This window comes from Thalassophryne amazonica, chromosome 20 (assembly GCF_902500255.1).
Source record: "Thalassophryne amazonica chromosome 20, fThaAma1.1, whole genome shotgun sequence".
NCBI lineage: Eukaryota > Metazoa > Chordata > Actinopteri > Batrachoidiformes > Batrachoididae > Thalassophryne > Thalassophryne amazonica.
Genome location: NC_047122.1, coordinates 49,768,814 through 49,792,545, shown reverse-complemented (window position 1 = coordinate 49,792,545; position 23,732 = coordinate 49,768,814). Strand labels below are relative to the sequence as shown.

At 42.3% G+C, this 23,732-nt stretch overlaps 2 protein-coding genes across 2 annotated transcripts; one reads left to right on the top strand and one right to left on the bottom strand.

The window, feature by feature from the left end:
- Positions 1-4,654: 4,654 nt before the first annotated feature.
- Positions 4,655-9,249, bottom strand: aste1b (asteroid homolog 1b). Its single transcript, XM_034161180.1, has 7 exons — positions 9,229-9,249; positions 8,673-8,923; positions 6,863-7,129; positions 5,687-6,750; positions 5,376-5,604; positions 5,119-5,287; positions 4,655-5,003 (listed from the first exon to the last, which is right to left on the bottom strand). Exons 2-7 carry the CDS (start codon positions 8,908-8,910, stop codon positions 4,694-4,696), a joined length of 2,277 nt encoding a protein of 758 aa, XP_034017071.1. The 5' UTR covers positions 8,911-8,923; positions 9,229-9,249; the 3' UTR covers positions 4,655-4,693.
- A 207-nt stretch (positions 9,250-9,456) lies between these two features.
- smarcc1b (SWI/SNF related, matrix associated, actin dependent regulator of chromatin, subfamily c, member 1b) lies at positions 9,457-23,542 on the top strand. Its single transcript, XM_034160859.1, has 28 exons — positions 9,457-9,714; positions 10,237-10,356; positions 11,166-11,251; positions 11,379-11,460; positions 12,208-12,300; positions 13,565-13,634; positions 13,717-13,786; positions 13,867-13,942; positions 14,288-14,413; positions 14,642-14,724; positions 14,804-14,910; positions 15,121-15,180; positions 15,433-15,461; positions 15,541-15,656; positions 16,383-16,454; positions 16,534-16,647; positions 18,128-18,281; positions 18,395-18,505; positions 18,717-18,776; positions 19,856-20,114; positions 20,233-20,304; positions 20,396-20,436; positions 20,557-20,665; positions 20,747-20,889; positions 21,798-21,932; positions 22,127-22,253; positions 22,981-23,067; positions 23,211-23,542. The coding sequence occupies exons 1-28, from the start codon at positions 9,547-9,549 to the stop codon at positions 23,282-23,284; spliced, it is 2,844 nt and encodes a 947-aa protein (XP_034016750.1). The 5' UTR covers positions 9,457-9,546; the 3' UTR covers positions 23,285-23,542.
- The last annotated feature ends 190 nt before the right edge of the window (positions 23,543-23,732 follow it).

Sequence of the window (23,732 nt, the reverse complement as noted above, 5' to 3'; positions counted from 1 at the left end):
TGACCAGTAAGCACAGGAGTTTTCAGTTGCCATTGTTCCCTTTAGCTTTAGTTTTTGTAAATGGACTACACTTCTGCAGTGCTTTTCCATCTGATTCAGATGCTCAACGCTCTTCATGATGCCTGACATTCACTCATTCACTCGCATACCAATGTCAGGCTGCTGCTGTGAAATCCTTGAGCAAGGTTTAAGGATCTTAGTGATTTCCCTGTCAGATCGCAAATTGAACCTAGGCTGCTTCTCTAACCTCTTCCTCAGTTGTGGACTAACTTTGAAGTACCACTGTGAGAAGGCTCACAGCTTTATTCTGAAGGGGACAACACTATCAGAAATACCCCCATAAGAGTTTTGAGAATGTTTTAAATCACTAACGAAAACCAGCTGGAAAATATTTAGTTAATTGTTTATTTTATTGTCTTTAGTGATTTTAAAATTGTATAAAAGAAGTAGTGCATTTACCAAATACTGTTAGTAGAATATTGTTTCTATCTGAATTCTTAACTATTTCTATTATGCACTATGTAACCTTTATTGTGAATAAATGTTTTATTTTGAACAATGTTGCAGTTCGTATAAAGAGCTAGTCAAGTGTAACCATTAAAACATGTTTTTAAAAGAGTGATTTATATAGATTTTATTTAGCAAAGATTTGATTTTAAATGCACAACATTTGTGGATATTAAGGCATTCTGTGATAAAAAAAAAACAAAAACAGATTTATTACAAAGTTAATAAAAATACTGACATTAGCTGCCACAAAAATATCTCAGACATGATAAAATAAGACATGATCATGGATAATGACACAGGTCGGCTTTCGTTTAAGTGTAATGTTGATTCATATTGAGTACAAAAATGACAAGATAAAATTAATTATGACTAGCTCGATTAAAAAGCTTTATGAAGCTGTAAAATATGACAATCTGCTTTGAATGATGAAGTAGCAGGAAAATTTTATATCAAAGCAGCAGGCGATTACTGAGGAAACTGTGTTTATAAGGGCAGCACAGCGGTAAACATTAAAGCCCCTTTCACACCGGTGCAAACGTAGAGTTGCACACTGGCGTACCTACTACGCTGAGTTATGTAGCTCTATGCAGCTCAGCGCTGAGTTTTTGCTCCCCAACGCAGCAGTAAGTGGAAGAAATTAAACGTTTAATTTTGTCTGCGTACAGCACTGGACGATTAAAGCACGCCGTTTTAAGCAAGTCTGCGCTACTGCATGCACATCCACACAGCGGTACACTGTCTTGCACACGGCGCTCCTGTACACATCAAAAAACTGCGTGCGTCCAGAGTGAATCAGCTGGACAGCATGATCACACAGCCCACTGCACCTCTGTGTGCTCAGAACAGGTAAACGAACCTCAACTCAGAAATACAGAAACAGCAGGTCTTGGGGGGAAGACAGCGCTGGCTCTCTCTAATGCTGACAAGAAATGGGATATTTAAGTATGCTTGTGAGTTTAAAGCGCGGTCGCTGTCGGTGCGATTATCAGACACCCTGATAGATCAGGTCTGATCAAACCTGAGTAAGCGCTGTGACTTGCTGCGTTCACACCGGACGCCACACAAGCGACGGTGGTGAGAGGATGCCACGTAATCCCTATGGAAGGATGTGTTGTGGCGCCACAAAAGTCCAAGCCATGCAATGCGACACGATGGACATGAAAAAAGCAACACAAAGCGATTGGCGCGTTTGTGGCGCCATATCGTGTTGCATCGCGTTGCACCGCCCTCTTCCCCAAGTTGAAAAATCTGAACATTTTTGTTTTGTCGCGCCGCGATGACCAATCAGGGACTGGATATGTCTGGAGTTTATACTTGATATGTCCTGTCTCTGGCAATCAGCCTGTGAGCAGGACTTACACTCAACAAAAATATAAACGCAACACTTTTGGTTTTGCTCCCATTTTGTATGAGATGAACTCAAAGATCTAAAACTTTTTCCACATACACAATATCACCATTTCCCTTAAATACTGTTCACAAACCAGTCTAAATCTGTGATAGTGAGCACTTCTCCTTTGCTGAGATAATCCATCCCACCTCACAGGTGTGCCATATCAAGATGCTGATTAGACACCATGATTAGTGCACAGGTGTACCTTAGACTGTCCACAATAAAAGGCCACTCTGAAAGGTGCAGTTTTGTTTTATTGGGGGGGGGGGGATACCAGTCAGTATCTGGTGTGACCACCATTTGCCTCATGCAGTGCAACACATCTCCTTCACATAGAGTTGATCAGGTTGTCAATTGTGGCCTGTGGAATGTTGGTCCACACCTCTTCAATGGTTGTGCGAAGTTGCTGGATATTGGCAGGAACTGGTACACGCTGTCGTATACGCCGGTCCAGAGCATCCCAAACATGCTCAATGGGTGACATGTCCGGTGAGTATGCCGGCCATGCAAGAACTGGGACATTTTCAGCTTCCAAGAATTGTGTACAGATCCTTGCAACATGGGGCCGTGCATTATCCTGCTGCAACATGAGGTGATGTTCTTGGATGTGTGGCACAACAATGGGCCTCAGGATCTTGTCATGGTATCTCTGTGCATTCAAAATGCCATCAATAAAATGCACCTGTGTTCTTCGTCCATAACAGATGCCTGCTCATACCATAACCTCACCGCCACCATGGGCCACTCGATCCACAACATTGACATCAGAAAACCGCTCACCCACACGACGCCACACACGCTGTCTGCCATCTGCCCTGAACAGTGCGAACCGGGATTCATCCATGAAGAGAACACCTCTCCAACATGCCAAATGCCAGCGAATGTGAGCATTTGCCCACTCAAGTCGGTTACGATGACGAACTGGAGTCAGGTCGAGACCCCGATGAGGATGACGAGCATGCAGATAAGCTTCCCTGAGACGGTTTCTGACAGTTTGTGCAGAAATTCTTTGGTTATGCAAACCGATTGTTTCAGCAGCTGTCCGAGTGGCTGGTCTCAGACGATCTTGGAGGTGAACATGCTGGATGTGGAGGTCCTGGGCTGGTGTGGTTACACGTGGTCTGCGGTTGTAAGGCTGGTTGGGTGTACTGCCAAATTCTCTGAAACGCCTTTGGAGACGGCTTATGGTAGAGAAATGAACATTCAATACACGAGCAACAGCTCTGGTTGACATTCCTGCTGTCAGCATGCTAATTGCACGCTCCCTCAAATCTTGCGACATCTGTGGCATTGTGCTGTGTAATAAAACTGCACCTTTCAGAGTGGCTTTTTATTGTGGGCAGTCTAAGGCACACCTGTGCACTAATCATGGTGTCTAATCAGCATCTTGATATGGCACACCTGTGAGGTGGGATGGATTATCTCAGCAAAGGAGAAGTGCTCACTATCACAGATTTAGACTGGTTTGTGAACAATATTTGAGGGAAATGGTGATATTGTGTATGTGGAAAAAGTTTTAGATCTTTGAGTTCATCTCATACAAAATGGGAGCAAAACCAAAAGTGTTGCGTTTATATTTTTGTTGAGTGTATGTCCCTTTTGTCCTTTATTTAACACAATTATGACAGAGTTTGAGGGGAGAGCGATGAACTGCAGCAGCAGCCAGTTTTTTTCTTTGTTCACATGTGAGCGCATGAACGAATCGTCCATGAAGATAATTTTATTAACTACACAGATGTATAATAAAACAAATGGTGACTGGTTTATAACACAGTTATGACAGAGTTTGAGGGGAGAGCGAGGAACTGCAGCAGCAGCCAGTTTTTTCTTTGTTCACATGTGCGAACGGGACAGGAGGCCCTCAAACTGGGTCCTGGAGAGCCGGAAGTATCTCTGAAAGCGGGCGTCATCCAGACGCAGCTCCTGCAGCAAATGATGAATTTGTGACGTTGCGTGGCTTCCGGTGTGAACGCGGCTCAAGCAGAGCGACACACCGGGAGATGGTGGCGCATCCATTGCCAGGCGAGGGATGTGAATTTGTGGCACTGCGTGGCGTCCGGTGTGAACGCGGCTTTTTAAAGCGTGGTCACTGTTGGTGCTATTATCAGACACCCTGATCGATCAGGTCTAATCAAACCTGAATAAGTGCTGTGACTCTTGCAAAGTGCAGTTGCTGTTGGTGCGATCAGACATCTGATTGCGGTCGACTGCCACTTTACTGTAAACGTTTAAATCATCGGCGCACCTGATCAGGGCAACCACCGCTTTAAAAGTTTAAAGAGTCACAGCACTTCATTCACGGTAGCGTTTACCAGCCTGCACAGGGAACAGACTCCGACCTTTGTGATCTGATGTTACAAGCCGTGACAAGACAGCGTGTCCCGTTGTATGTCGGAAAACTGAGTGCCATTTGCTTTTCATGAATCATTTTGAGAATGGAGCGCACTTCCACAGAGGCAGAAAATAGCAGCTATGGCTACATACGTGACAGTAATGCAACTGTAAAAACCTCATGATACAGTCCACAGTTTTCCAAGCGCAGCGACGTGTTCTGTACAGCCAGCAGGAGTGAACTGAAAAAGAGCAGAAAGCAAACATACGCAGCTGAAAAACAGAGTATGCGCGCACTCTAAATGCAACACTATGCAATTCTACATTTGCACCGGTGTGAAAGGGGCTATTGAGGCGTCATCTTTTTGTGGTTGTGTGCAGCAGTCCCTGATTTTTCTAAACTGGAATGTTGACACAAAACAGAGCATGTTTTGTGGGAATCTATTTCTTGCCTCTTCATCAGTCATAATCTGACTCCTCCTCGCTCATAAGAAGCGAAAACCTGTTGTTTATCTCCTCTGTACCTCTTGCTCCTCCCCCTGCTGCTTTTCCACCTCGCCCTCTTCCCCTCCTTCCTCTGTGTCCCCCTTTCTTCCTCCTCCCTGATGCTGAAGAGGAAGGGTTTGGTTTGGAGCTGCAGCTCCTGACTGCATCCAGCAAGATGGAATAGAGTTGTCCAGACATGGAGCCTTGAGGTAACAGGGATTCAGCAGCTCTTCCTCCTCTCAAATTTCTGAGGAGGCCATGGACCAATGTACCACTGAACAACCTGGGAATTGAGGGAGGAGGCTTACCTTAGCCGTCAAACACTTACTTCAAAATCCAGTCACACTGAGTGCAGTTCTCAAAGGCATAAGTGTGGAACTTTAATGCTCCTGTCTTACCATGAGAGGTGGGGTTCAGGCAGGGGGAGCAGCAGCAAGTGATTGAGGCTCAGTGCGCTCCAGAGACAGGCCTGCCATTGGCTAAAACAGTGAGCCACTGCAACATCCAAGCTCCGCCTGTCCCCTGGCCGAAAGCGTTGACGATCCAGGGCCTTCCACACATTGTGCTCTGCGGTCCAAACAGATCTCAAAGGTGTTAAGACTACAGCAAAACCACAAATGTGTGCAGGGATGGGAACACATCCAACACAACTAACCAGCATATTGGCACTGGGAAGCACAAGCTTGGTTGAAAGACAGCTCCCCGTAGACTATGCCCAGCAGCAGAGCTTGGAGATGAAGCTGTGAGGGAGGTGGACTGGCCTCTCGCAGCCAGAATCCTGTCACCGCCACAGCCAGCCTAAGGTGGACAGGAACAGAAGCCAAAGCCGTCTCTTTCACCCCCAAGACTCCCAACATGAAACCAAGTCGCACTGCCAGAGGAGTCTGTGTGAAATGATTAAAGGACAACAGTGGGAAATTAAAACACTGCTGGCATAAGCAACACAACTTCCAATATCATGTTTACCTGACCGAGCGTGTCCAGGAATAAGGGTGCTCTGGGTGGGTGTACCTCCACTTGGTTCTTCTTTAGGTTTAGATCGAGGCGGTCATACTCCTCTACGTACATGTGACTCTTAGAGCTCTGTGCCTGTATTCCAGCTACACCAACTCCACACACATTTTCACCTTGCGTGTTCAAAATTTGATCATAACTTCTAGCTGCACCAACCTGACCACCACCCCTTCCCCTTCCCCGCTGCCCCCGCCCTCCTCTCATAACCTGAGTGACATTTTCTTGGACCCTCATCTCCTGTACTTGTGCAAAGCCTCCCTGTCCTTTCACTAAATGCATATTTCTGCTCCTCCCCTGATTCAGGATGTCTTGGCCTGATGTGTCTCGCTGGAGTAAAATCCCATATGTAGCCTGCCGTAGGGCTCTAGCAGTACAGTGGCTGCTAGCTAGCTTGCTGTTCTCCACCTGAGGTATGAGCAGGACCCTACACATCACCAGAGCATCCAAAACCATGGGAGCCAGTAGCCCCTTAGCTGCAGCCAGTGACAAGCACTCTGGCAGTTGGGTGAACCCTGAGGTCCTACATCCTGGCACTCCCTTACCTCCAGAGAACCAGCGAGCGAGAGTGCTTTTAGGTTCTATGTGATACTCTTGCATGGCTGCCCAGAGCTGTGAACTCAGCCCTCCCTTCTCTCCTGTCTTGCCTCTTCCTCTTCCATATCTGGGTGCTTCCCCCATTAGTCTACTAACCTCAGCAAGGGCCTCCCTAGTATCCGAGAAAGAAGACAGCCACATGAGTAGGCCTTCAATTCGAGAGATAGAGCCTCTACCTTTTCGCCTGACACCACCTCCCCCTGATTCATTCACATCTAATATAGTAAGGAGTGTTTCAACATCTTTTGGCGTGCCATAGTCATTCCCTGTCAGTACAGCACATAATGGTAACAACTCCGGATTCATTCCCCCAAACCAGTAACACAGCCTGTTAGTGGTATAACACCGAGCCGAGATGTAGCGTTGAGAGGCTTTTCCATTAAGGTTGGTCCACTGGAAAAAACGAAGTGGCATGTAACCCCCTAAGATAAGAAAACAAAATGAAGAATTTAACAGAACAAAGATGTACTGTCTGTTATTACTTACTTTCTACAAAGCAATGTTCTTTGAAGAAACAAGTGTCACTACCCACACCTGGTAGGTCAAATATATAAAAGTCACTGTCGTTGGTCACAACTGGGCAGTTCCACTGGTGAGCCAAGCATGCAATCTCCCAATCAGCCTCAGCTGGGCACTGGACCAGAGGTACTGCTCTCTGGATGAGGACCTGAATGAAGACCTCTCGCGTGAGGATAGGGAGAATACAGCCATGACGACCATGACAGAGACCATCTGCTTCCTTTATCTTGGACTGCATACGCTGTCGCAGAGTGGCAAACTTTTTGTCACTGGGATCCATTCCTTTGAACCATGAAAAATATAGAAATATTTTCGTGAGTAATGTATTGGAAATTTTTTTATTTTTTTTTAGAAATAACAGGTTGAAAGCTAGAAGGCACACTCAGCCTGATAATAATAGTTAACTTATCTAAAGCACAAGACAGATGTGATTTAACTTGGGTTTATAGGTGTTACAGGTGTTTCTCAACTGTCTATGTGCATTGTAGCAAGTACAAGACAGATTGTGAAGCAGAAGTGGATAAGCCCCAAAATTTACGCAAGTCAACACAAATAGACAAAATCCATCTTCTACTTTTTGAGTGAATATGTACACATTCAAACAAACAAGACAGAGATGATTACATAACCTCCACCCTCTTCGTGTCTGCAGCAGGTATTAAGCTTGTCCCTTTTTTGTAACCTGCATTGCTGAGGGCAGAACAGGTCCAGGTATTGCTCAACTTTGTATGTGCATCTATCTTCTTGTGTGAGTCCTTTGTATAGTTGCTGTGTATGCGATATCTTGACAAAACCTTCATGTATCAAGGTGAAACGCGGTACACAAGTTCACCTCACAAAAGGCAAGTCTGCATTTTGATTCCAATTGTGGCCAGCAGGGGGCCGGGTCTCATCTTGAGAAAGACTTCATACATCAAGGTGAAACTTAGTACACAAAGTCACTTAAGACAAGGACAAGTTCAGCACTGTGTGCATTTCAGTTCTAATTGTTGCCACCAGACAGCAGTCTCTGAATACTTGGGTATGTGATATCTTGACAGAGTTCAGCTCTCAAGATGAGGCATGGTACACATCCCACAAAGCCCTTAAACAAATTCAACACTGGGCATGCTTCAATTCTAATTGTGTCCACCAGAAAACCAACCTTTAGTATGCAGTATCTTAAAGATTTCATGTATCAAAGTGAAACTTGGTACACAATGTCACCTCACTAAGACCTTGGACAAGTTTGACTACTCTGAAACATAGTGTACGCGATAACACTGCAAAGACATCATGACGAAACTTCATACCGAAACTTGCTGCACAAAGTTACCTTGCTAAGAATTCAGACATGTTTAGCATTTCGGTATGTTTTCATTCTAATTGGGGCCACCATAGCTCAACAACTCAGGTTAATTTCACTATGGCCATTGTTTTAAACTATCCTGAGCAAACTAGGAAGTCCTTTCGGCTGCTTCCTTGTTTTGCACTTGGGGTCGCCACAGCACATCTGAAGTGGATCTGCACGTTAATTTGGCACAAGTTTTACGCCAGATGCCCTTCCTGACGCAACTCCACATTACATGGAGAAATGTCCCTTACCAAAAAAAAGTACTGATAAGCATATAAAAAGTAAACTGGAAGTATGTATACTTGAAACATACTTGCATGTACTACTTTTTGGTAAGGGGTGGCAGAGGTGTGGTTTGAACCAGGAACTTTCTGCACTGAAACCAAGCACACTAACCACTTGGTCACCACCCCTGCAAACTATCCTGAGCAAACTACATTTGTTAAAATGAAGACCCCTGGTAACATGAACAAAATTGCTCTGCATCATTACCTCCATCTAGCACCACATATGGCTGGATGTTGCAGGATGCCAATGCAGCGAGAAACTGAGAGAGAAGGCTGGAGAAAGCATCATAATCTCCTCCATGCTGCTGGTCCAAACCACAGTTAAAGTAGAGGTGGAAATACAGACTGCAGCCGTCAATAACCAAGCGACTGTCCCTGAACCTCACATCCTGCAGGAAGTCTCTGTTGGCCTCCACGTAGCTGGTTAGTCCCTGGACACCCATAGTATCTCAGGGACTTGGAAGACATAAAACGAGAAGACAGGAGAATATTTTAAGCATGGTGCTACAGGTTATATCATGTACACTGAGGCTTTGCAAATAGACAATTATACAGAAAACACATATCACTAAAAACAAACCTATTGCTAGTATTAATAATGCTTAGGTCAATGAAAATGTATGACACGTTAATTAATGCAACAAACGTCCTCAAACAGAATAAAATTAACATTATATTCATGTATTAAAACGCTTTCACCTACACTTATGAAACAAAATATGTTCAGGAAAACAAAAAGAAAATCAGGATTTGTCACTTACCACTTCTCTGTTTACGTCTTGTAAATCTACTTCCTTGTAGAGTTTTACTTCAAAGTAAACGTCCTGTCTTGGAATAATAGTGTATACACTCGCGTTCATCCTCACACCTGCAAATAACGTTTGTACATTGTCGTTAAGTTGAATAATAATGCTATATAATTGAAATAAACTCTTTGACATTAAACACTAAAAATAAAATAACGTTATTTTGAAAGGACGACTTCGCGTCGCCTCTCGCGAGAAAAAAAAAGCTAGCCGAGAAGCTAGCCAGTTTCGTTCTCCCATTTGAGATTAATTCGGGGTTTATCGTAACAAAAAATGTCCGGAGGAGTCAGCGTGGGGATTGCAGGGACAAACCAGACAAGCTCCGGAACGGCTGCTCATTGGAGAAAAGACAGCAGCCCCTCCGCAAGGTTTTGGGAGAGCCCTGATACTTTAGCTCAGCTGGAGGTGGTGCGACAGTGGATCGGGAAGCATTACAAAAAGGTAGCTAGCCGCCCCTGCTAACAGCGGCTCACACTGTAAACAAACATCTCATTTGGGTGGTTTGTGATCCAAATATTGTTGCATATGTTTAAAATAAAAACGGCAGTGTTTAAATATAGGTGGCTGTTTATTCAAATATCAATAAGCTACTGTAAATAATATGCACAGTTTGTTTAACTATTAAATGTAGCTACCTTGCAATTTTTGGTTTTACTTGCAATCATGCCTTCCAAATGTGTTTTGTGTTTTTAAAAGCTTTTCGAAGTTTTCCACCATTTTCAAATAATTCGCACATTTATGTTTTCAAAGGGCTTTTGCAGCTGTATAGATGTAACAACAACAAAAATGGCAAAATTATCTAATTGGAATAACACTGAATTACAAATGTGTTGTATTTTATTGTGTAACGGGCAAAATAACAAAAGTTGCATCACTGTTCAATGACTTATGGACCTGAGTGCGTACCATAGTAAAGCATGCTGATGAAAGGGCTTTCTCCCTGTGTTTTTGTGTTTGTGTCAGTTTGTGTTGGTGGATGCGCCGTCAACTCAAGCTCTGGCTGCAGTCACACTGCAGCTTCTCCAGTTCCAAGAGGATGCTTTTGGCAGACAAGCTGCCAGTCCAGCCCTCACCAAACTGCCTGTGAGCATGTTTCCTGTCATTCTGTTCTGTTCTGTTTTTTTTTTGTTTTTTTTTATCTCCGTAAAGTATGATAAATGCATTTGTCATTATGTTAGTAGCAGAGAAGATTATTAGGGCCAAGCTGCCAACCATTGGTGAACTGGCAGAACAGTGCTACTTGTCCAAGGCAAGAAGGATAATCAGGGACACTTCACATCCCTTTAACAATCTGTTTTCCCTCCTTCCCTCAGGTAGACATTACCGTAGCCTGAGTTGCAAAACACGCAACTTTAGGGACAGCTTTACCCAACTGACATAATACAGTTAAATACAAATCAAGAACTGTGCAATATAGAATGTAGGTTATAGAATACATTGTAGCAGCTTTATCCTTGTAGTATCTTATGTGCAATATCCCATATCCTTTACTTATTGTATGTTGTGTATACACAGATACCGTTATCTATAGTTTTTTTTAAACCTGTTTATCACTATCACACACATTGGACTGGTATTCTGTATTTTTATTTATTCGAGCAGTACATCGATGTTTTGTTCTGTGGCAGCATCTGTGATGTTTTTTACTGAATAAGTTATTTATTTTTCCTATGTGCAGGGCTAAAGGTAAAGTGATGTTGTGACAGTGATGTTTTTTAATACAAATGTAAAATTCCAGGATTGTTTGGCGTTGGTGGAGGCATGCACTTTTGGTGTATCATTCATACTGAAATTGCTTTCAAGAAGTACCTTCCATTGTTATGTGTTTTTACTGCATTTCATATCAACATTTTGTTGTATGTCCTCTCTGACATTTCACAAATTCTCTACAGGCACAATGTTTCTTGGACCTGCGGTCAGGGGGTGGACTCTGTCACATTCTTGGCTCTGCCTACAAGTTTAAGGCTGAGCAGGGCTGGTGTGTTGATTGCCTACAATTCTTTCACCTTTTCACATTGCTACCCCTGATAAACCTGCTGTACAGTTGTAAGATGACTCCTCATTGTGTCTGTGATGTTTCTCTTTTTTCCTCCATCCCTTCACAGGCGAAGGTTTGACTTACAGAACTCATCAAGAACTGAACGCAATGTTGAGATGTTTGCTGCAATTGAGAGAACATTGATCCAGGTAAGAGAACAATGTACAGATTAGAGCCCAACCGATATGGATTTTTTTAGGCCGATGCCGATAACGATATTTGGATGAAAAAAAATGCAGATAATCTATAAATCGGCGGGATGGCCGATAAATCAGATGATATATATTTTTTTTTTAAATCAATAAAATGTTCTTTTTTGGACCCTTAACAAAAAAGGTATGCGCTAAAAGCTGAAGTTTTGTCCTCATATTGATTAACTTTATAACAGAGAAGAATTTTCAAGTTCAAAAAATGCAATCGAGAATTAAACCTTTGTGAAATTAGCAAATACATATCCTTAAAAAGAGTTGTGAAATACATCTGATCTTGTACCTCTTGTTGCTGCAACTTATGTATAGGTTCAGGATAAGGATATAGATAAGTTACTTGTATGCTTTTGTCAGCCGATCAGTGCAGTGTGACGGCGAACTACGGGGGCCGGTGATGAACACATTTAAGCAGGGGTGTAAGCAGCTCTCAGTTGAATGGAGTCAGAGCTCCATCTACTGGACAAACCATGCAAGGACATTTTACATTGCTGACAGAAACATTATTTCAGTAACTGTTCTGTTTATGAGAAATTATTGGCGTTCTGTCGGCAAAATTTCGGCCGATAGTGAGTACTTTGAAAAGGGCTTATATCGGCTGATAATATCGGCCGGGCTCTAGTACAGATACAGATTCAGTCCACATATAAAACTCATGACCTTCTGTTTTTGCTTTATGTGTGTGTACAGAACAACTGTATGTCACTGCCTGTGGTGTATTTGGACCCTACACTGGACCAAGAACTGACTAGCAGACTGACTGCTGTTATCACCAAGCACCAGGTAAAGTGCTGACGAGTTATATCTTTATCAGCAACATGGGATGAACCCATGTTAGATGCTGTTGTGAAAGGTAAACAAAATGAATAACAGAAAATTAATCTTCATCTGTTATATCAATTAATGTTTTAAGCCATTTATCCAACAAAAATGGCAAACCCGTGACTGTTACTATTACTTAGATATGACATCATTTTCTGTTGGTTTTTTCTTCTTCTTCTTTTCTGCACTTCTGAATTGAATAGGCAGTTTATTCAAAATTAACAAAAATGATGGTCTATTCAATCTCAGGAAAATGTTAATGTTATAAATGTCTTAATGATTTTTATTTATTTATTTTGAGATCAGAATGCCTTGGATGCCTTTCTTTTGAACTCCCATTTGTACTCCACTTGACTTTTTACTAAGCCTGAATGGACAGTCATTTTTGTGAATTTTGTATAAAGCATTTAGACTGTTGCGCTCATCCTTGAAGACCACCTGATTTTTTTTTTTTTTTTTACTGACACTGTGTGACCCAGTGTAGCAATCTCCTCTATTTTCTTCACTGAATATTCAGTATTTCAGTTTTGAAGGGTTGGATGGACAAAGTAAGTAATATGAAGGTTTCACCTTGGGCTTTTTTGCTCTTTTTAATAATAAGATTTCATAGCTTAAACTCTAAAAATAATCATCAGACAGGGTTACCATCCTCACAGTCTGACTTGAGATTGATGTTGGGTTACTCACCATCAACTAGTTAGTCCTGTACAAACCCTGGGGCCCATCAGTCTCATGCTTATCCCAGGTACCTCAGTATGAAGTGGATGAGAGTCTGACTCCTCTCAAACCGGACACCAGTTCATCTCAGGTTATGTTTGTAGCCAATCCTGGTACCCATGTGCAGCTGGTTGGACTGGATCAATGCAGATTAAGTGTTTTGCCCCAGGATACAGACATGTAATCATGAAGCACAGACCTGTAATCGAACCTGCTCCTTAATCGGTTCTCAACATAAAGATCCTCATGAATTATGATTCCACAGAAATCCAAAACTTTGACCTGACTGGACCAGTTAGGGTTCACTCTGGGTCTGTTGAACAGGTACTGAACCCACATTGCCTATTTGAAACAACTTTGAAGTTTTTTTTTTTGTTTGTTTTTTTTTGTACAGACTGAGAGAGAAGCAGTTTTTGCTAAGATATTAAGACAGATTTGGTGATTAAAACCAGCAAACAACAAAAATGTCAGTGTCATGGCCACTCAGTCACAGTGTGTCCTAAAACAGGGTACCCTCACTGAGGATCGAGCACTCGCCAGTCACCACATCTGCCCCTTACTTGCATCTACAGAGGAAGGTGAGTGTGAGCTTGTGTGCATCTGTTCTTCTGAAATTCCTGACCTTTGGTTAGATACATGCTCATGCACATCTGTCTTCAGATGAATGGATGCGTCCCGTCATGCGAAAAGAAAACCATGTGCTGGTACACTGGGGCATGCACCCTGACAGGTAGCGGACAAGTGCCCACACAGACATTCGCACAGCAACTGAAGCATTCCAGTCACTGCTATCTTGTCTCATTTCCATAGTTATGACACGTGGCTGCCTTCGAGTGACGTTGAAGGAGAGGTTGAAGAGCTTCCGCATCTAGAGCGACCCTGGCAGGTGAGAACACGAGCACATATAGACAACCCACTGCCGCCACACCATACACATCTTTATATAAAACAGTTTTTGCTGTGTTAACATATTAAAGGTAATAGATCAGTTATTTTGTGGATGCAGATAAATGACTGTCATCACGGAACAGAACTTAAAACTGGATCAGAGACCACAATAATTGAGACATTCCCATAACATCTCTGAAACTGATCAGTTTTAGTGTCGAGTTAAAATATTGGCAGTTGACTATTCCTGTGTTTTAATTGTATATGCCAGTGCGATACACCAAGTTACAAAACTACTGGCATGAGTTCTATGCTTAGTACTCCTTTTATATGTGTCTTTCAGGTCCATGCCAGCTGGGTTCTGGACACAGACGTTTTCAATGAGTGGATGAATGAGGAAGACTATTTTGTGAACGAGAGAAACGTTCCTGTCATTATCCGCCGGCGTATTCACCTCCGAGATGACCAGGTGTGTGTGGAGCTGTGGGTTCACTGCAGAAACCGTGCTTAGTTGAATAGATTTTTTGTGTCCTGCTTGGAAAAGAGAGGTAAATGTGATCCATGAAATCTATAATGTTTTTCAGAATTTGAAGGCCTCCATCATCTTGATGTTTCAACTAAATAGTGATCTGGTGATGTTTTTAATGTGGGAGAAAAGTTGTTCCCCTGTTTAAACAGTTCACTTTTTACAATGTAGGACCTAAAGTCCACCCCGTCCAAAAAGAGAAGACGATCGCCTTCTCCTCCCACTTCTGAGGGCAGAAAGAAGGGAAAGAAAGGGTAAGACGTTGTCATTAAATCAGACAGGTCAACTTGAATATTTGACTGCACAGCTTCATTATTGATTTATATGTGCAAGGAGGAGACGTGGGCAACAGGAGGAAGAGCCAGAGGAGGATCTCACTAAAGATATGGAGGACCCCACTCCTGTCCCCAACATGGAGGAAGTTATGCTACCCAAGAACGGTGAGATGCTGTAACAACAGAAGTCTTGTGTTACTTTGAATCATAATCTAGACTTTCACCATCAGGTCAACGATCAGACGGCTGTGTCAGCTTGTCCTCCATAGGGCATATCCAACCTATAAATGTTCCAGTACGCTAACTCTTCAAAGATGTTCAGTTAAGCGGTATTTCTCCTGTAAGCTGTTTATAATTTTATTGCTTCTCTCATAGTCAACCTTAAGAAAGACAGCGAGAACACACCTGTCAAAGGAGGGACCATGACTGATCTGGGTAGGTTTGTCTGAACATTATAGAGTCATGATGAATGTTTTCATATCAGTAACATTTCACAAACTCTGGGGTAACTTCAGGTGTGTATATTCATCATCATTTTAAAGACACTGAAATGTAAACTTTAGAACATTAGGGCACATTGTCCCCTCACATGTAGAGAAGCAAATTATAATCACCAATTCATCACTGTATTGTCATATTGATCATATTGATATTGAAGATTTCCACCTTTAACTGTTTTTCTTTCAGACGAACAAGAGGATGATTATCCCGGAAGGGTAAATATAAAGTTATTTTTCACTGATCACAATGTTTTGTTGTTATTTGGTCTGGCATATGACTAAATACTGTGTACAGGACGAGGAGGAGGGCAGAGCTGAATTGTCTCGCCTTTCAGAAGGAGAGGGCAGCATTTTAGAACAAACACATCACATCATAATACCGAGCTACACATCTTGGTTTAACTACAACAGGTGAACAGCACACAGACAGACAGATTTATATACATTTTTATTTAAAGCTGCAATAAATTTTAAGCATTAAGACAGCAGCCAACAACTATTTTCTGTGTAAAAAAATTTAGTGGTGTAATGACGTCCTGTACAGAGAATGATGCAACACTCCCTCTGTGTGTGTGTGTGTGTGTGTGTGTGTGTGTTGATGTCTAAGCTTTTCTATCTCTTGTTTACATAGCCAGTACAGCTGTGTGTACATGTGTAGTGCATGAGTTTTCTGTGTGCACTTTCAGAGCATGTGAGTCCCACCTTGTGAAACTTGCTCCTTCCCACGTTTATAAAGAGACAGCAGCACTCCCTACTCACTGCATAGGTTGAGTTGTTCCAGTTATTTGTCCAAAAAACATATTCCAAAAACTAAAACTGTGTCTAACCAAGAATGTAGTTTGACTTCAACACATCTTGTTTTTCCCCACACGGAGAGCCATTTGACTTGTTAAAAGGCTCCGACTGTCGTTCCTTCTGCTCAGTTGGGAGGAGGGAGGGTTGGAGAGGAGTGGCCGAGGAGGGATGGCTTTTTTAGCTCCTGAAAAGCTGGAGCTCGTGTGAATTTTAGTGGCAGAAAAAAAAATTTATTGCAGCTTTAATTATTACTACACTGAACATTTACCATTACATCCCTATTTTATTTTTGATTAAATTCTCAATAGTAACCCTAAATTGGCTTTTTTGTTTGCTGTCCAGTATTCATGCTATAGAGAAACGTGCACTTCCTGAATTCTTCAATGGAAAGAACAAATCTAAATCTCCAGAAATGTGAGTACAGTCTGACAGCAATTTTAAGTCACGTAACAGTGAAAAGACCATCCTTAACAGCTTGATCTGGACTCTGCAGCTTCCTTGCATACCGTAACTTTATGATCGACACATACCGACTGAACCCTCAGGAGTATCTCAGTTCAACCTGCTGCAGACGCAACCTCACTGGAGACGTTTGTGCCATCTTGAGGTATGACTCAGCACCTTCAGGTGCAACCCAATCTCACGCCATTTTGTGATGGCATCACGAAAAGTAAATTAATATATGGTTCGTGCTCCTGTCACGAAAATTTTCATGACGTACTGTAGATTGCGACCCATAGCCAGTTGTGACAGTATTACATACAGTTTGTAAATATGCTGATTTATTGGTGCATTTACTTGTCCTCATTAGTGTTGGTGGTGGTGGGGAGAGGGGCTTTATATTTTTGAGTGCAATGTAAGGGGACTAATTTCAAAATTGCCTAAAACTTGTTGAAAACCAGGCCAAGCTGTATTGTCATAACTATTCAGGAAAAAGAATAGTTTCCCTGTCTGAAATGCATGGGTCATGGCTTATAAATTAAAAAGGTCAAAAGTTGCATCAGGGGGGCCAAATCTAAAAATTGTTCAGGTTTTCATAAAATCTGAGTCACATTTTTTCAGCTTACAAAGCAATTTGAAATTGGATTGGTTGGCCCCATATACAGTCATCATGGTGATTCCTCTGTGGTGAAGATGATCATCTCTTGATCGATTCCCGGGCGGGATAGTGGAACTGGAGATGACTGAACTGGCCCAGTCTTGACGTGCACTGTTTCTGGCAGACAGTGCACATGGTTGCTGTGGGTGGCTTATGCCAGTCAGCGTCTTGCTCCCTCTCTTTCCTCTTTCTCTTCTTCTCCTCCATGCTGTTCATCTGCATTTTTCAAAGACTTCCAGTCCATTGTAGATCATTACTCCCCAGCTGGCTCGGTCCCTCACTTGTTCTTCTCAAGTCTTCCAGTCAGTGGAGCAGCTCTTGAGGTTGCTCTTCAGGAGGTCCTTCTAGTATTTTGTCTACCCTCCTCTGCACCATTTTCCTTTGATCAGCTGGGAGTAGAAGATCCTCTTTGGAAGTTGGCTGTCATCTATCCTAAGAATGTGACCCATTCAGTGAAGCTGGTTCTTGGTTCTTCAAGGACACTGATGGAGGTAGTCTTTCCACTTGATCTGGAGGATGCTCCTTGTTCACTGTTGGTGGAATCGCTCAAGGATCTTCTTGTTAAATGACGAAAGGGGTCATCAACCACTGAATCTAAGTGACCGCGATGTGTTTTGTGTTGTTTCATGTGTAACAAGGTATCATAGATGGTGGATGTTATTCTCAATTTGAATTGATTTTGCAAGTTGAACAATTGGAGATCATTTTTTGATAATCTGAGCAATTTAAATTTTTTTTTACCACGAATGTGACCTTTGGACCCTTTAAGAAGTATACATTGTAGCTTGGGAAAATGAAATTTCACCCATTTATTTCCAATCAGAAAAAATGGTGAGATCAGTTTTCTGATTTGTAGAACTGACTAGGCTGTATTTATGGGGTTGTATTGCACCAAAGCCCCCACACCTGACCCTGTAGGCTCCTCTACCTTGTGTTTTCTAGCCAAGGGTAGAGTCATGTATATTTTTGAATCCTGTTTTGTGTCCAGAGTTCACGCATTTTTGGAGCAGTGGGGGTTGGTGAATTACCAGGTGGATGCAGAGAGTCGACCCCTCCCTATGGGACCCCCACCCACACCTCATTTCAATGTGCTGGCTGACACACCCTCTGGGCTGGCCCCTCTACAGCACAAGCCCCTGCAGGTAACGGGATCATTACTACAGTTTAACACAGACATCTTTAATACTTTAAAAAAAAACACACACAATCTGAAATGCTTCTTTATAAAATAATCAGCTTGTGATCATTCTTGCAGGTCTCAGCCTCGCAGCATATGTTGTGTTTCCCAGAAAAGAGCAGAGAGAAACCGCTGGACTGTCAGAACTTTGGTCTGCGCACTGACGTTTATGCCAGGAAACACCCGAAGGTATTGCACAGCTTTTAAAGCCCAGATTTTCTGTAGCACATCTCTTTATTCATGAATCAGACCATATTTTCCTGACTTTAATGTGGAAAAACTGGCACTCAGATTGATATGACAGCAATTTAGTTGTATGCACTGTTCAGATAAATAATTTTCTGTCATTATTTGTCGTGTATGTGTTTGAGTTTTAAATGCTTCCTGTATGGTGTTTTAGACTAAAGGAGCGAGTGCTGGAAGGGAGTGGACGGAACAGGAGACACTCCTGCTGTTGGAGGTAAAGCATTTACATTCTCCGGCTTTTAGTCTTTGATGGGATTTTCTTAACTCTCATCTGATTTCTTTCACTATATTAAAAAATAACCTGTTGTTTCATGCTTTGTTTTATACATTCGTCAATATTAGATACTCCATTTTTCAGTTTGGTGCAAGGTGTTGTAGTCAGTAGTTAATTGACAAAACACCATGTTTGCACAGTTAGTTGACTTGCCTCTCAAACACAAGATTCCCAGTTCCATTATTTTTTTTTTTGTACATCTGGTGTTGCATTGGGACGTCAGGTGTCACACTTGTACTAAATCCATAGTGAATCCACTGTGGTGACCCCAAGCAAAACAAAAGCAGCAAAAAAAAAAAAAAAAAAAAAAAATTAAATTAAAAAAAATATTCTGAATTGTTATTTTGCATAATTTAGCAAATAAAATCTGAACTTATTTGCTGAGATTTAATCATGATTTTTTATATATATATATTTATATATATAAATAATATATAATAATATTAGGTGGGCTAATAATATTTATTAGCCCACCTATGAAATTTAATTGTTGTTGTTCATTTGGCTGCTCCCGGTTTTTGTTCGGGGTCACCACAGCGGATACAACCAGATCCGCATTGGTAATTGGCACAAGTTTTATGCCGGATGCCCTTACTAACACAACTCCAGTTTTACCTGGAGAAACACACACAGCCGCTGGTGTTCCAAAGAGGTCTCCCATCCAAGTACTAACCAGATCCTGCTCTGAGATCTGACAGGATCAGGCTGACACAGAGCAGACCAGCTGCCCACCTATGAAATTTAATGTTTTCTTCAAAATATTCCCAAGTACTTTTTTAAGAGAGCAAGGGATTTTCGACAGCATTTCTAAATATTCTGGTTTTATTTTGGATGCTTACTGATTAACATTTAGATACAGTAAAGTTGATAATCCATCCTTCAAGAGGATAAATGATATAGATGATGGCTGGATGAATATAGAGTTTAAAAAAATTCACTTGTGATATAACAACATATTAAGTACTAGGAAAGAATGTTTTTTTTTTTTTTTTTTTAATTTGCCAATTCTCCTGTCTCAGGCCTTAGAGGTCTACAGAGATGACTGGAACAAGGTATCAGAGCACGTGGGCTCCAGAACACAGGATGAGTGTATCCTCCACTTCCTTCGTCTGCCAATTGAAGATCCTTACCTGGAAGATTCCTCCGCCTCCCTTGGCCCGCTGGCGTACCAGCCGGTGCCTTTCAGCCAATCGGAGAACCCCGTCATGAGCACCGTGGCCTTCTTAGCCTCTGTGGTGGATCCGCGGGTGGCATCAGCTGCAGCTAAAGCTGCACTGGGTGAGAAACAGCTCTGATGTGTAGTGTGGAGTTGAGTTTGTATGTTATATGTATGTAGTCTACAGTGTGTTGGTGTTTTGGACCGTTTGTATTGTGTCTGTTCATCTTTGTTTTTAAGAGGAGTTTTCCCAAGTTCAGGAAGAATCTGTGGACAGAGTCTCTGAAACTTCAAACCAGGCTGAAAGTTCAGGTGATCATGAAATAAACACACTTCACACACAACTGAACCTCTTTCTCTGTAACGCCCCTGAAGCCTTGCTGACTGTTTCTTCTTTCTACAGATTTGATGAACGCTGGAAAAATGGAGACAAACTCCCATCAGGTTATGCAGCAGTAAAATTTTGAAAAAGCAGTATTATAATTACAACATGTGCTGCTGAATCACTTTGCATAACGTCTCTCTGTATGTGTGTGTGTGTGTGTGTTTTTTTTTTTTTTTTAGGTCAGTGTGAGGCCAGATGGGATGAAGGTTGAACCCAGTGGAGTAAAGATGGAGACAGAACCAGTCAAAAGAGAACATGCTGAAAATGCACTGGCAGAGGAGAGAGATGGTGTGTGTGTGTGTGCGTGCGTGCGTGTACCACATATGTGCACGTCTGTATTGATATTTTCTCTTACTCTCCTCCCTGCAGGAAGGGGAGATGATGAAGAGAGCGCCAGCAGGCGGGAGGCAGAAGGTGATGAGGTGGCAAGAGTAATGGAGCAGGAGCTGGTGGAGGGCAGTGTTGCCACGGCAGCAGCATCCGCTCTGGCCTCAGCTGCCACAAAGGCTAAGGTAATACCCGCCCTCTCAAAATGCACCAATCACAGGAGAGCAAAGCGAAGTAGTGCCATTTTAAACAGAGGCTTTGCAGTTGCATCACACGTATCTTGGCAGCAAAGGGAGGCGCCGTCTTGGATCAGTTAAAGAGGTGAATTTTCACAGTTAGTGGACAAATACATTAATTAGAGGAATTGTAGATCTGTTGTTCTGACTGACTCAAATGTGTTGCCACATTGGCTTCTCATTACTGTAATATCAGCCAACTTTCTATCCAGATTCTGGAGTTTTTATTTATTTATTTTTTAAAACTTTTTATGATATTTTGGATTCTGTGAGTGCTGCCATGTCCCATCCTTAAAGGACAGGTGACACACGTCTGAGTCCCAGTCTGTGTAAAAGTGTAAAGAGTATGAAAGCTTATGCATATAATTAAAGTGTCTCCATTTAGCGCATGTGAAAAATGTTTTCTCTGTAGCCTACTTCTAAATAGGTTCACGGGGTCACACAGGTTTTGGAACCTTCACGTGCAAACTTGTGCAAGAAGTTGGTCCACAGAGTATGAAAGCTTTCACAAGGACCTAAGGCAGTTCCATAGCATTGTGGTTGCAGGGACACGCTGCACCACCACGTGCTTCCTAACCCATCCAAAATGTATAATTGCATTCATTTTTCATCACAATGATAGATTTTGCTTTTTTTATTTATTTTCTCTTTTAATCCTCTCTATGGTTGATCAAACCCAATTTATTTTGCCCTGTGAAGCTTCGTCTGCTTTTTTCCTCTCCTCACTGATTCTTATGTTTCATCTACACGCTCCTTTTTTATTGTTTTTATTCTCCCGCTTTCATGCTCACTTACTCCTCATTCATATTCTAAATCCTCTTCGGACTTTGTCCATCGTTGTCCTCCTTTATTCCCAGCACTTGGCAGCAGTGGAAGAGAGGAAGATTAAGTCCCTGGTGGCGCTTTTGGTGGAGACACAGATGAAGAAGCTGGAGATCAAGTTGAGACACTTTGAAGAGCTGGAGACCATCATGGACCGTGAGAAAGAGGCTGTACGTGAGCATACTTTCTGCTCCAGCCGCTGTTATGAATCAACTCTTCATTATGTGTTATTGTGTTAGCTACAGACACAGTGCTGGATTTTTCTGCACAGCTTTGTGTTCTGAAGCAACAGGAACCGTGTGTAAGGGAGACCAACCAGTTCATTGTTATAACATCTCGTGTGTGTGTGCGTGTGCTGGAACAGCTCGAGCAGCAGCGGCAGCAGCTGCTTTCAGAGAGGCAGAGCTTCCACAGCGAACAGCTGAAGCAAGCAGAGATGAAGGTTCGCCAGCAGAGGGAGCAGCAGCCTGGATACACACTGCTGCACTCAGGTGTGACCACATGGCACCACAAATTAGCCACACAGCACACCCACCAGTCAGATAAACAGTAGTGCTGGGTTGAAAAGGTTGATTCGCCAATTTTAAATTGATTCTCATTTTAATTCCCACAGATGTCAGAATGTGATATTTAAGATAATGTGCCTAGCACATGAGAGAAGCCCAGGCCTTTTGCGTGCATGTTTTATGACATGTTGGATGAATGTCCACGTTGTTGAATTCGCCAAATTATTCAGTTTTACTTGATGCCACCAGATTCACATTAGAAGTCTGATGCCTCTGTTAGCCACACAACTCTGTTGAAAACCATGTTTCAATATCTCATGTAGTTGCAGAGATATGGGCATGAATGTATTCTGGACAGTGACCTCTGATTTGACCTTGACCCGTGAACTATGAGCTTGACATGACCATTGTTGCAAGATGAGGTTGCAGTGAGTTTACCTACTAAGTTTTATTGAAATTGCTCTTTGCATTTTGAAGATATTATGTATTTTAGATGTAGACCTCTGATTTGACCTTGACCTTTGATATATTGTTGTGAGCGCACGGTCCACTGAGTGTATCCATGAAGATTGATAGAATTTCCTGTTTTTTGCATTTTGAAGATGTTGAATTACAATAGCCTCCTTCAGCTTTGTGGTGAAGCTACCTGGAGTTAATAAATCTGGAAACGTTGTGGATCTGTAAAAACGTGCAGCTCTGCTCTCTTCTTCAGGCCCACCTGTGCCCAACCGGATGATGTCCAGTGCAGGAAATACTCAGCCGATGGCACCTCGACAGTCTGGCGCTCCCAATGGCATGTGTGAGTATTTCTTCCTGTTTGTCTTCAAAGGATGGTCACTAACATCATTGTGTCTGAAGTTCTTTGATTATTTGGAGTGTTTTCTGATTGTCTGGATGAATTAACTACAATCTTTTTATGGCATCTTCTGTTTTTTATGTCAGACCCATCCTCACAGGTTGATGGGGCAGCAGCAGCAGCAGCACAGTCTGGTCCTCTGACATCCAGCCACAGCTGAACCGTCCCCAGTAAACCCCAACAACACACATCAGTCTGATTCAACCAGCACACTCACACATACAAATGTAGCACGTGCATGTTGAGTAACAACCACTTCAATCTGAAGTTGTAACTCTTCACTATCAGAAGGTCAAAAGTGCATGAATGCAGTTGATCTTAAAGTGGTGAAAAGCTCCGCCCATCTCATCTGTCAGATATTTGTGCTCCAAATGTCAGAGTTAAACTCAGCTCATTAAACTTTTATATGAAAGTGTAACGTCCACTTTGCCTTCTTTCTTTGTCCAGTTGGTTTGCTTCTGCACCGGCACACTGGAATTTAACTGACACAAAATGTATTTCGACTGTAGACTTTCAGCTTTAATTTAAGGGGTTTCACAATATTTTCACATTCCATTTAGGAATTAACAGCCATTTTTAAACTCTGCACTTTTGAAATGTGAAATTTC

Bases quoted from the DNA above. Each gene is read 5' to 3' on its own strand.
- smarcc1b (XM_034160859.1), top strand. From the start codon at position 9,547: ATGTCCGGAGGAGTCAGCGTGGGGATTGCAGGGACAAACCAGACAAGC. The intron at 9,715-10,236 runs GTAGCTAGCCGC...TGTTTGTGTCAG, and splicing joins TCGGGAAGCATTACAAAAAG to TTTGTGTTGGTGGATGCGCC. The intron at 20,666-20,746 runs GTGTGTGTGTGT...TCCTCCCTGCAG, and splicing joins ACTGGCAGAGGAGAGAGATG to GAAGGGGAGATGATGAAGAG.
- aste1b (XM_034161180.1), bottom strand. From the start codon at position 8,910: ATGGGTGTCCAGGGACTAACCAGCTACGTGGAGGCCAACAGAGACTTC. The intron at 7,130-8,672 runs GTAATGATGCAG...CATGGTTCAAAG, and splicing joins ATATGTGGTGCTAGATGGAG to GAATGGATCCCAGTGACAAA. The intron at 6,751-6,862 runs GTGTGGGTAGTG...TTCTTATCTTAG, and splicing joins TTATATATTTGACCTACCAG to GGGGTTACATGCCACTTCGT.